The 13,510-nt window shown below is 40.7% G+C and overlaps 1 protein-coding gene across 7 annotated transcripts in view; it reads left to right on the forward strand.

Moving 5' to 3' along the window:
* Window positions 1-13,454, forward strand: part of SCAI (suppressor of cancer cell invasion) — a 51,109-nt gene extending 37,655 nt beyond the window's left edge. For 6 of the 7 annotated variants that reach the window (XM_075054668.1, XM_075054664.1, XM_075054670.1 and 3 more), the window contains 4 exons: window positions 4,034-4,106; window positions 5,708-5,881; window positions 6,107-6,207; window positions 7,302-13,454. In XM_075054668.1, the coding sequence (XP_074910769.1) occupies window positions 4,034-4,106; window positions 5,708-5,881; window positions 6,107-6,207; window positions 7,302-7,451 (498 nt within the window). In that variant the 3' untranslated portion in view covers window positions 7,452-13,454. The remainder of the gene's footprint in view (window positions 1-4,033; window positions 4,107-5,707; window positions 5,882-6,106; window positions 6,208-7,301) is intronic. The other variant, XM_075054665.1, reaches the window with a different exon arrangement.
* Window positions 13,455-13,510: the final 56 nt, after the last annotated feature.

Raw genomic sequence — 13,510 nt, forward strand, 5'->3', positions numbered from 1 at the left:
GCCAATGAGAGGTACTAAATCAGTAATAAGTATGATTCAGAATAGTTCTGTATTGAGCCAGGGAACTTCCACCTGACAGTCTTAATAATGATCTAGCCTCTCTGTAGGGTTTTTGGTTTGTTGTATTGTAATGCATTTCAAAGGGCTTTTTAAATACTACTGCATTTAACTTCACTGCACTAGATTTCTGTGCAAATCTGCTTTTTATTAAATTCTCTTCCCCATTTAAAGGGAGGGAAACACAATTAGAATGATTTCACTTGTCTTTCAGAGAAAATGAGGATTTCATAGGGTTTTATTTTCCTCTGCTCTTTCCTGACATTCATTCCAGTATAACAGCAGGGGGGTTTGGTTTTGTTTCAGGGGAAAAAGTGTGGCTTGGGTTTTTTTTGTTGTTTTGTTTTGTTTTACCCCCTTCCTCTCTGGTAGAATTGCTTAAGTATGTCAAGTGGATCAGTTCTGTAAGAGAGAGTAAGGGATTGCTGGTCATCCTTAATTCAAATACAGCTCTGGACATACCAGGGTTCTGTGGACAGCTTAGAGCAAAGGATCTTTTTGAGGTCATGGATTCCCACGTGTAGATTTGTAGCTCTTGTGAGAATAACCATCAAGTGTTTACAGTAGAATTCACTTTTTGTATTACATATAAATTTGATAGTTGAATTTTCTTTAGATTTTGTGGGCACACAGTAAGCAAAAACTGTAACGTCCATTTAGTTTCTTTTTCTTGTTCGGCAGTGAACTGACCATCAGTAGTGTAAAATACACCAGTGTTCCGTCTGTTAAGCGCACAGAGCAGGTGATGTGAGAGAAGTCCAGCTCTGCTTGTATATAAGGAGTATAGAAATGTGAGTTTTGGAAATATTTCAGGGCAGGATTATGGAAGTGGCTGCTAGGAGCTCTGACCCAGGTCACAAGCATGTGGGCACAACTGTGAGGAAACTAGAAAGACAATGAAGAAAAAAAAAAAAAAGAGCATGGACCCCTACTTAAAAAAAATGTATTCAGCATTTGAGAACTCACATTCACTTTCACAATCTATTGCCATTGAACCTAGGCAGATATATATGTGGGGATGGGTTTAGGTGTTTTGTTTTGTTTTCAGCTGAAGGTAGATGGCAGAGCTCTCAATCTCAGTATTTTCTAGCCCTTGTAAATTCGTGTCTGTCATCATGCTGTGCAAGCTTACGTGCTTGGTTCCTGGTTGCCAGAATATACTGGTAGTGCTGTCTGACTGTCCTCTGGGTGTGTTGTGAGATGTTTTGTAGACTCAAGCACTGGCACAAACAAAGAGGTTCTGGGCAATTGTGTGAGAAGTTGAAGTCAGTGTGCTGACTTTTTTCCACATGGCTGCTCTGCTCTTTTCTGATAGGAGAGTAGCTATCCTGACATTTAAATGTCACTGCTAGCAATACTGGCAGTAACAGCAACTGCTCACACATCTTTTTCTACAGCCCGTTTCTGCTCTCCTGCATGCATTCTCATCCTCTCCCCCTCTCTGGAGGGCTTAAATGGTGATGACTGAAAGTAAGTCCTGCCAGGAAGTGACTTGCCAGTTTGTCAAATCAGCGGCACTTGAACAGCTTCCTCCCATATATATTTAGCTGAAAGTGGAAGATAACTGCGAATCGAGCATATCTACTTAAAGCCATGATTTTTTCTTTTTAACACTTCCATTTAAATATAGATGGCTGTGTTCTTGAAGGTTACCACTGTCTATGTGGATTAAATAATATTTTTAAATCAGTATCTTCTTGTAGTTGTGGTTGTCTAAGATTATGGTCAAATGAAAAGTCTTAAAAAAAGCAAACCAAAACAAAAACTCCAGCCAGTAAGAATGCAAGGCCTTTGTCAGTGATGTGGTATAAATACTTAGCTTAGTAAAGCTTACATGTGAAGTGACTTCTTTTGGAAAGAGATGTATATGACATGCATTTTAAAAAGCAGCAATGCCTCTGTTGGAAAACTTGAATACTGAAATAGAAAAACAGAGTCAATTTTGAAACAAAAATGTGTTTTACCCTTTTTTGAATTGTCCATGCACTGAAAGGTAGGGCATTCCTTATCCAGAGATGCTACCAACATTTAGACTGCAGGGCAGGTTTTTCTGGTGCACCTTGTGGTCCTCCACTCCAAGCCATGGCTGTAACATGCTCCTGTTTCTTTGTTGCATGTATGCCCATAGTGCTTTTCTGTGGAAATCAGGAGCGGAGGTGGTGGTGGTGAGTGAATCCTGGTGTTCGCTTGGACTATGGTAGGCAGTTGTGTCTGGCCAAGAGCTGAGACAGGTACCTGGAAGCTTGAGAGCCTTAACCTCCTGGATCTACAGTTTAGATGTAGTGACTGGCATGAGCAGCTGTCTTCCAAAGGTTGCGTTCTGTGTTAAACCGTGTAGTTTCTCCCCTTTGCAGGACTTACTAGCTATGTTGACTTAACCTCCGCTGGGACAGAGCCCAAAATGATCTCAGATACTGTCAGTGAGTAATACCTTTCCTGAGATGTATGAGTGACCCTTGGTTTTGCTTTATAGCTGTAGGCAGTGTTTAATTGCGTTGTCATTTTTACTGATGGGAGTGTATGGGAAGTCTGCTTTAGTCTCTAACTGGGTGATATAAGATAGAATTCAACATGTGAATCTGCTTGTGAATACTAAGCATACATGTTACTTGAGAACGTGTAACCTGTCATTGTGTATTCAGCTCAAACTGGCAACGTCTGGGGTGACTCCTGGAGTTTTAAATGTTTCTTTATAGTACTGGGTTGGCCTGCAGTTACTCTCTTCATGATAATAGTCTTTGTTTCTTCATTAGAGACCAAACCTTAGTATCTAGCATTATAACTCTCACTTGAGCTTTTAAAGAAATAGAAGAGGTTTTAGGACTAGTCAACACTCTGTCAGATATGGGAAATGTTTTATTTTGATTAGACTAGATTACTATCTTTAGTATTTAGCAGGCTTAGATTAAATTAAATCAGTGAAACTAATTTAATTGAAAAATACTACCCAGAAGGGAAATTCCATTTGAGTTAAGCAGAAGCCAGAAGAAATTCAAAAAATTAGCTTTTTGATGATTCTACACAAGCAAATACTTCTGGTGATGTATACCTTACATTCGTAACCTGCCAATTTTAAGAATATAATCTACAGACGTGTGTTGCACTCATGCTCTGGATGCATGGTTTGAATGTGTGCTCTGATAGGATGCAGACATGATCATTTACATTTTCTATGGCTTTGCAAGCCTTCAGTTTTAAGAAGGCTGTTTTGGTGAGACATGTGACAGCTAATGAGGTTGTGTAAATGATTTTTTTTTTTTTTTCTTGTTGATAATTATTACCAATCAGTATACCTACCAGCCAGATACACAGTAGGACTGTTATCAGGTAAATGTTGGTGAAACTGGACAATGGTGTTGTTTGAGGTTTCTGGAGAAATTTGTGTCCAACAGGACACTTAGGCAATATTTAAGGTGCAGGTGGAAGGTGCATGAAATTAGTATTGTAAAATGAGGGTTCAGTATAGCAGATCTTAAGGTTATGACATACTTGCTGTAAAGGAATCTTATTTTAAAACTTTTCTTCACTGGGCTCTTCTGTTACACCAGAAATAGTTGCTCCTGCTAGAAAGAAGAGGGGAAATAAATTACTTTGACTGGATAGTTCAGTTGGTATTGAGGAAAGACACTAGATCTATTTTGACCTGAAAGCCAATGGCTTTCGCTTTTACTGCAGAACATGATTTTTTTTCCAAGTACTGTATTACTACTGAAAGCTGTATTTTCATGAAATTAGTGTCTGCTGTCAGTAGCAGTGAAATGAGAGAATTATAATTCCTTTAAAATGCAATGGGTTATATTCCTTCTATGCTGTGATCTATGAGCAAGTCAATTTGTCAGCCTCACTGCCAATGCTGAACTGTGTGATGGGCATTAGTGTGTTTTCTGGCATTACTAGCCTTTGTACTCTTAACCTGCTGACTATTCAAAAGCAAGCAAAGTGACCATCAATACTTCAAAATTCTTATCTGTTACAGAATTTCACAAACTTATTTGGACAACCATTGGTGTGCTTGCTTTCTCCAACAGCATATCCAAAAGCATTACAAGGTATGTGTAGTATTGCATTTCCTAACAAGTTGCCATTGCATCATATATTTATCCCAAACAAATATAACTTAGATTCTTCATGAAAAGATAGCTTTTCATCACTACGTAATCCCTAAATCAGATTAACATTTCCTGAAGTAATACGATAAAGTTTAGTTACTGTTTATGGCAAGTAATTTATTCTAACAATCATGATATTTCTATGGATAGCTTCAACAAGTGCTAGGAGGCAAACTCTCTCCTACATGGAGACTCAGAAAATTGCCAGTGCAGTGCTGGAGTGATGATGATGATGAGCACTTTGGGTAGATTTATTAGTCCCAGAAAGTGAGCAGAGTCAGTTTAAGGCATCAACTTTTAAATGCTAGCTGTAGAGCAAAATTTTCTCAGATCTTGTTCTGATTTTGGAGGGTAAGTTAAAGAAAACTGTTGGCTTTGTAAGCCCTGAGAAGGTGCGTTTATAATAGGAACAGGCAATGAAACATTATGTTCTTCAGTCCTTGTGACTACTATAAAATATAAATCATTCCAGACTTTCTCATTGGAATTTGCCATGTTAAGCTTATTATCCATCACAGAGACAAGTACAAAGGTCTAGCCTAAGCCACATAGAGTGATATTAGGCAAGTATCATGAGAGAATGTGCAAGAAGTGGAAGCTTCTCATTTGTTTTGAAACTATTCCTGTTATTTAGCTGAAACTTAAGTAGAAAATAAGTACTGTAATAATGAATCCTGTTTAAACAGAAACTCTGAAAAATAGAACTAACTTTATAAAATGCTGGATGCTTATATTGTGTTCATGGAACAGTCAGGAAAGTCATGCTGTAGTTCTGGAGCCATGCTACACTGTGCTAGAGCATCATGCAGAGACTTCTTAGCTGAACCTAATTGAGCCCCTGTGTCACTATAGCATTATACTATGCATGCTGTGTGCCCAAGTCCTGGAAAAAAAACCCAAATGCACCAAAACAAATCAGTAATCCTTGCTGATGAGGAAGTGACCTTACCATTTAGGCATATGATTTTATGTGCATTGCCTTTCTTTTTGACTTCCCAGTTAATTGAGATAAAGCTTGGACTCCTGTCTATCATGTTGAACTGCATGGAGTAAATGAGCTTTAGGATATTGTGATGCCCAACAAAGGGCAACTATGTAGACTTTGGGGGGGGGGTGTATAGGTTCAGCTGCCTGTTTTTTTGAATGGAATAAGAATGTCCATGTTTAATACTTCTCTTTAGTATTTATAATCAGTATCTTCTGTCAGTTGTTTCAGTTATGACTTTTGTGTTCAAGTTATGTGCTCAAAATGAAGACATAGGCCTCCCATGATTCATGAGAAAATCTCATTTCTCTTGGTGTTAATACACATCTCCAGTAAGCCTTTATTGCTAGTCATTGCATCATCTTGAGAATAGATCTGCCACAAGAGGAGAGAAGGTGTAACTAACACAGAGGAGTAGTTCCTCTGTTACAGAATTTAGTGGGTGAGCAACTTCATTCAGTGGTAGGGACAGCTTTTCAGTTTCATCTGTCAAATGTATCTCTTTGTCTGTTTGTTTGTTTGTTTGTTTATTTATTTATTTATTTATTTATTTTAGATCAGTCTCAGCGGGGTAGCCTCTTCACACTCTTTCTGAACAATCCTTTAATGGCATTCCTGTTTGTCTCTGGATTATCAAGCATGCGCAGAGGATTGTGGGAGAAGTGTCAAGATTACCTTAGAAAAATCAACCGAGATATTGCCCAACTACTGACCCACTCACGATCCATAGGTACGTGCCTAAAGATGCACAGCTGAACCTTAGTGTGCTGCTTAAGCAGATGCTGTTTTTTCTTGCTCAGCCTTTTGAAAGGACAGAATAGTGAATAAGGGGAATGCACAAGAATTTGTAGTGCTTTCCCCCAAGTCTCTCTCTCTCCGTTTTGGTTTTTTTGGTCTTGTTTTGGTTTTTTTTTTAAAGCCTTTCTAAACTGAGTTTTCTTTGCCTTCTCTACAGATCAGTCCTTTCTTCAATTTTTTGGGGATGAATTTCTTCGCTTGCTTCTAACAAGATTTATCTTCTGTTCGGCTACTATGAGGATGCACAAAATTTTCCGGGTATGCAGGGATATCTATCCCTTTGTGAGAATGACAGTCCGGTGCATATAGAACTGCACTGCCTCAGGATGGAAGGGTCTTAGGGCTAAGCGTATCGCTGTGACTTCAGAAAGATAACTGATGCTCACATGCTAATGCTTACAGCTTGTATTGAATCTGTGCCTTTGTACTTTGACTTGCTGAAGCCTTATTCTTCTACATAAGTAGCAGACACACTCTAATTCATTTATGTCACTCTGAACAGCCTTGTCTGCTAGAAAAATTCCCCTTATTAATTCAAGATTATTATTTCTACACAACTAAAAAGGTGTAGAACAAGAATATAAGAGGAAGTGGGGAGGAGTGGAACGTTATTGCTGGAATGTATTCTAGTGTGAATGGATTTTGAAAGGTCTTTGAAGTGTAAATGAATAAGCTAAGCAGGAAGATGGTATTTTCCCTCCCTGTTGGTTAATGCTGTGCCAACAGTGAAGTTTGCTTCTGGATCGACACCATTTTATATATGTGACTCTTGGCGTATAAACTGCCTGCTCCATTTTAAACACTACAGAAAAAAATGGAAGTTGAAGCACAGAAAGGTACAGTATTCATCTTGTTTAACTGCAGACATCTAGTAGCTTTCCAAGCCTAAGTTAGCTACCTAGGCTTCTTTGATATCAGGGAAAAGAAGCATGTCTTCTGATAGTGGGGATAGATTTGCCCTCGGTGTCTTAGATACTTGTTTTAGGATGAGGTGAATCTCCCACTGGAGATGCTTACAGGTCTATAATTTCAAGAAATGAACTCCAGCGTAGTAGGTAAGTGTATGTGAAGTCCTTTTGTCTTTTTTTGGTGTTTTTTCCCCCCCTTTTTTTGCAAGGCTTCTGTGAACATATTATTAGCCATCTTAGATGAATGGGCATTTGTATTGCCACTATGATCATCTCTGAGTCAATGGAAAGAGAAAATGGAAAATGCTAGAATATTTTCTCTCTATGTGGCATGCTGAAGAGATTAGGATACCTCTTAGGTGAAACTGGCCTTTTGCAATCTTCTTTGTAAAGGGTGTAAAAATAAATGAGTGTCTGATTCTCTTTGTTTTCACTGTCATCTAGCAGGAGACTCGAAATTATCCAGAATCTTATCCTCAACTGCCAAGAGATGAAACGGTGGAGAATCCTCACCTCCAAAAGCACATTTTGGAGCTGGCTTCCATACTGGATGTTAGGAATGTTTTCCTGGAAAACACCCTCGATGACTATTAAAAGAAACTGTCTTACTGCAAAGGGGTTTCCCTGGCCACAGATTTTGAATGGTGCAGTTTTATAATGTGAAAATCATAAAAGGAAGTACTTGATTTTATTTTTAAAGTTAGGACCATTATTTTAAAAAGTAATACTAAACAGCTGTTAGGTTAGCTGTTCCATTCTGTATGGGGTCAATTTTATAAGCAGAAGTTTTCATGTCTTTTAAATGTTAAACTAAAGAATCACTAGAGGTTTATTTCTGGTCTTGTGGCTATCAACCACATTTCCAACAGCTGATCCTAAGCATAGAAGTATTATTGGTTACCTTTAGCCCACATTTGTGGAAATCCTTTATTTTTATACAATTTTAAGAAATTGGAAAAAATCAATAGAAAAACAATATTTTATCCCCAAAGAGTCTGGATTTGAAATGGTAAAGATGGAACCACATAGTGCAAACCAACAATAGCAATAAAACAGAGTCCTTCATAAATATATTTTTGCAGTCTTAGGCAAGTAAGTAGACAAAACTGTGGACAATTAAGTTGCATTTGGAGCAGTGGGTTTGAAGTGAAGTTGTAAAGATACTTAATGCTCCCTATAAATTTGACACAGCAATTTTATATATGAACTTTGTACTGCTGGCCAAGGACACAATTTCCACTCTGCCTGATTGAGTAGATGGTTAGCAGATGAACAAATTACAAAACTAAGAAAGCTAGCCCCCATCTCTCACTGTAATATGGGTCATCTTGCCATTTGTATTGCTGCCACAGTTTTCCAGGAGGAGGGGGCATTCTTCATTTCGAGGTACTAGACGGAATTACATTTCCAGCAGGTGTTAGTCCCTCCTTTCCATGTGTGGATGGAATGTGTGGCTCCCACAGTGTTACCAGTCCCTGATAGGAGCTGAAAGAATGTCCCATATAGTGCTGAATACGAGCCCTTCCTATCTCTCATTTATCTGATGGATCTGTGCTGGATCCCTGTGCCCGAGGAGGGATGCTGATGCTCCTCTCGCAGGTTAAACAAAGTGTGTGCTACCATAAAGCCCTGTTAATGTTTCGCATGCCCACCATTGCATCTCAGTCCTGTCTTTGAACCAGTAAAACTGAGGGGCTGTAATTATGTGTGGCAGCACTATAGGCTCCCTCAGCCCATAATGCTCAGTCTGGGTATGTTAAGGAGTAGAGTGGCCTTTGTAAAGGCACTTGCTGGAGAAGGCTGTTCTGACTGCTGGGAAAAGTGCTTGCTGACTCGTTTGGACTGTAGTGCCTTCCTTGCAGAGCTACAGGACCTCTTGCAACTCCTGACAGTGAAAGTGTGAGCAACAAGAAGGAAATGAAAATATTTTAAACTATTAAATGAAAAAGTCTATTGTCACTGTTCCATGAGCTGCTAGAAAAGAAGTGAAAGGACAAGTCTGATCAGTGCTTTTATGTTGAACCCAGCCATGTTTCTGTTTTTAGAGATGCAGAATTGGTGACTACCACAGTATCATGGTAGGCCTGTTTGGAATGCTATCGTACAAGGTCTGATCTAGTCAGCCAGAATAGCGAAGGGCAGCAGGTCAGCACTGGTGGACCCCGTTCAGCTGAGGAGAGCACAGGATGGTCCAGTAAGAATCGCTGGAGTGTAGCTGGGAAGTTTGCATGAAGGTTCTTTGTGGCTGGGCTGAAGCTTATGCCATCCATTCTTTAATTTCTCAAGGGTAAAAATTTCTATGAATGCTAGTGTTTGTTCTCAGCAGTCTTGAAGCTGGTATATTGAGCCCCCCACCACTTGGTGCTGCTCTTCTTTGGATTATTGCAGGACTTCATTACCTGGGATGTGGAGTTTATTTTAAAGAGTGTGTGTTTGTGTGTGTGCATGTGTATTCTAGGCGTTTGTGTGTATATGTACAATACGCATACATCTACTGGCTGGTGTAAATTGTAAATATGTATATATGTATAGGTACTTGTATATGTATTAAAAAGAATGAAACAGTACAATGTCTATATACAAGATTTATATATACACACATACGCCATTTTGGGTGCATTCCACAAGGTGTTGCAGATCATTTGTGGTTGTAGTAAAGGTTATGGTTCTTCTGCCATTGTAATTTGCTGTTTCCACTTGGACCTTGACATAATTCATAACTGATTTCAGGTACAGGAGGCCTTAGTTAGCCAGGGGAATGAGTACTCCTGTATGTATTACAGTGATACGATTAATGTATTCTTAACTGTGAAGCTGATGATCTGCCTTTCTGGTAGGAGGTCCCCAGTTATTAAAACATGGGATTGTATGTAGAAGCTAGAGATACGGAAAGCCTTTAATGCAGCAGCAAGTGAGAGACGGGTTATCTCTTGGCCTGCCTGCTGTTCCTCCACCAGCAGTATTCAACTTGCATGGAAAAGGGGAATTTAATATTCCCCAGCTCACTGCCTTCCAGCCAAATGCTTTTGTTTTGCTTTAGCTTTTGCTTTGATGAAGCTATTCTCATTTTGGTTCTGTATATCTGGAAGAGAGTGTGCTATTTCTAAGCATAGGAGTGATGATGCTTCCATTAGTGTGGGCTGGTCAGCCTCTGTGGGACATTGCTTGTCAGCTGCCTGGGAAAGCCTTGGCAGACCCAGTCTTCATTTTAGCTGGGCTGAAGCAAGGAGTCCTTGCTTGTGATCTAAGAGGCTTCTAATCCACTTTGCAGCCCTGAGAAGAGGTTCTTTTTGCTGGTTACCAAGGTAGATCTAATGAGAGGAGAATGCACTTTTTAAAAAAACAAAACAAACCTGAAGAAGCTAGAATGTAGGAGGAGAATATAAGACCTTGAAAATTAGTTCAGAAGTTGAACTTACCAGCGATGACTGTCCAAGCCAAAAATTCATTCTTGAGGTCCCTCATTCTCTTCTTACCTACTGACCTTTTGTTCAGATGTATGCTGCTGGCAGGGATATTCAAAGATAAAGATTTCACTCCTGTTGTGTCGGTAGCAGTACAAAATTGTACTTTGTAAGCAAAAGGCTGACACCTTCTGTCTGCTGTAGCTGTAGATAGGATGAGTATCTGGTCTTGGATTTTGAGCCAGCCCTCTCCCTTCCCACCCAAAGGAACTGCATTCAAGATGAAAATACTCGTATTTTCCCCTCCAAGTAAAAGCTTGTCTTGTTTGAACTTACTAAGTCATTCTAAACTTGTGCTACTGTGTGCTGTGTGCTATGGTCGTAGGTACCTTCTTGATGTATGCTTGTGTGTACTGAAGAAAAATTTGGTTTATGTATCTAGCAGTCCTCAGTATGGAAGCGAAGCAAAGACTGAACCATTTTTAAGTGAGAAGAGAACAAATCCTTTTGTTCTCGGGCCTAATGTCTTCCCTCTTGTCTCGTTCTCCCTTTCTCCATATATCTTTATTGCTTATGTTAGCAGAGAAGACTTGCCACCACCAGGCAATACCAAATTAAAGGGGTAAATTCTGTATGTAATACATTGAGAGGAGAATGTGATGTGGACTTAATGTGTCCTTACTGGACTACTTCTGCCTAGCTCCCTACTGCATGTGATACGTTCAAATGAATCCTGCTCCCACAGTAGGCACCTCTATTTGTACTCCTGTTCAAACTGGCTTTAGAACACCTAGCCAAAGTTACTGCTGTTGCCTTTTGTTTCTTCCCCTCTGACTTTTCAAAATAACAATGACAGGGGAATACAGGGTTATGAGTCTTTAATACTCCATTTTTTAATTACTCTCGGGATGCGATGTGTCATTTTGCTTCATGTGCAAGCTAAATGGAGCACTGACTTCTGTGAGCTCTGCAAACTGGACTTGCTCCCTGGAGTGCTTTCCTGAGAAGTTTCAGGGTGGTTTGTTTGGGTAGTTCATCAAAATAATATCCGTCAAGTCATGACTTACGAAACCCCTCAAGCCTATTCCCCAGAGAGATGTGCAGAGATGTCTTTTAAGGATCATAGGAAATAAATAGATGGGGGGGGACAGGAAATTAGGCTTCAAATAATAATCTTCAAAAGCTACAGCTTCAGTAGCTCTGGTCAGGCTTCTCCTCTAAGGTCGGGATGAAAGTGCCGCTCCAAAATTCATGCCTGGCATGCTGTTGTGAAGCACCTCCCCTGCCCCACCACCCTTCCTTGTGCTGTAACTCCATGCTGTGCTTCAAGTCTGCTTTTTCCTGAAAGCTAAAAAGCTTAGAATCTGTCTGAACAACTTTTTTTGTCTTGAGGCTTCTTTTGTAAAAGCTTTATCTATGTTAGATTCTTCAGTAACTGTTCTGACTACAGATCACCAATGGTAGCACTGGCAGAGCCCTCATTTAGTGCTGCCTGTTCCATGTGAAGTGGCTGCTTTGTGTCCATAGCTGATTTGTGGTGGCTGCTGCTGCTCCTGGGGCTGAGGGAGCTCTGCAGGCAGTAACAGCAACAGTAATCTTACAAACAAGGGGAAAAAAAAATCTGATACATGAAGCTGAAGGCTGCCCTGTGCAACTCGGTAACATTAGACTAGCTGCAGTCAGCCTCTGTGTGAGGGATACTGGCGCAGAGGACAGGGGCAAAGATCTCCAGAGCAGAGAGATGATACATTTCTGAGGTGGCTCTCTTACATTTTTAATATCTTTGACTTTTAAAGCAATACTGTGTCTGTGACCAAATGTATTGCAAGTGCTTTGAAGATTTGGATGTCCAGAAATAGAGCAGGGGAGGAACACATCAGACACACGTTATCTGCTTTACATTTAGGAGTGAAAGTAAGCTACGCTTTTGGGTTTTTTTTCCCCCCTCTAAGCCATTACTCTGCCAAGGCAGAGGAGATTTAGTTCAAGATTTCTGAATTTGAGAGATCTTTTGGGGGACTAAAGACTGTCTCTGAATTCCTGTTGACTTATTAATGTACCAGCTGCCCTGATGCACGCATAATGTTTTGCTCTTAAAGATTCTGGTTTCATTCACATCGAGACCAGACTTCAATGCAACTTGCTGGCCCAGAGGAGTCCCTAAGCAGTGCAGATCTTACCAGATCTAGTAAGAGCAGCTGTTCCTGCAAGAATAAAAGCCTGTTGCGAGTACCTGCCCCACTGACTTTGCAGATTTCTTTTGGCATGTGTTCGTTACCACTTCTCAGTATTAAGTGACTTGTTAGGAGCAGGATTCCGCCTCACGCAGGCTGAAAAGCACAAGTTGCTTCTGCCCTGGGCAAGGCTTAGCGAGAAGGACAAGGGGAATGCAGGCGGGAGAGGGAGGGAGCGTTCTGGAAACGCAGAGGAACTGTGCCTCGGAGAGTCCCTCTGCAAAGGTAAGAGGAGCGTTTTGCCTCTCTGAGAATCAGATTATTTATTACCAGAAGTAATTTTATAGTGAATTGGTTTAAAGTTATTTTACAGCCATGTGCCTGTATATCATATTTTGGTAAAAACAGATATTTTACTTAAAATATAGTTATATAAATAAACTTTTTTGGAGCAAATAGACTTTTTTTGCAGGGGATCTGTAAATCGCCGAAGCGATGCACTACCAGAAACTGTTCTGCCATTGTTCTTGGTGTCTTTGGGAGGAAAGAAGTATGTTTGTATTACTGCTGGAAATTTCGGGGGAAAAGTAAAAGCTAAGACGAAAATGAGAAGGACTGCCGTTAACTCCATTTCAGAAACGACCACCCGACTTTCCACCGTGGTTTGTATTAGTACTAAAAGCCGAAAGGCAAGGCCTGCTTCCTGCTGCCTCCCCCCGCCCCTTTCAGCCTTTTCCAGTGAATTTCGAGGAGATTTCTGTACGCTTCTGTTTCCCTCAGCGGCCCCCCGTCCCGCTGTCCCCCTGGTTTTGCTGTGTACGAGCCGTTCGCTGTTCCTCTCTCTGTATCTCGGGGTCGGCGGGCACCGGGGGCCGCTCCCCCGCCCCCGCCGCCGGGGGAGGGCTCTGCCGTTCGCCGGGCGCTGTTCGTGTTCCCGCACGTGTAATTCTTTGCCTGTTGTCAGAACTACCTTGCCTTTCCGGCCGTGTCCGAGGAGTTTATTGTTAATAAACTGTGGCAAATGCTTGTAACGAGGCGGCTGCTCCGGGGCGGGGCGGGGCGGCGGGCGGGACGA

Source organism: Buteo buteo, chromosome 23 (assembly GCF_964188355.1).
Source record: "Buteo buteo chromosome 23, bButBut1.hap1.1, whole genome shotgun sequence".
Taxonomy (NCBI): Eukaryota; Metazoa; Chordata; class Aves; order Accipitriformes; family Accipitridae; genus Buteo; species Buteo buteo.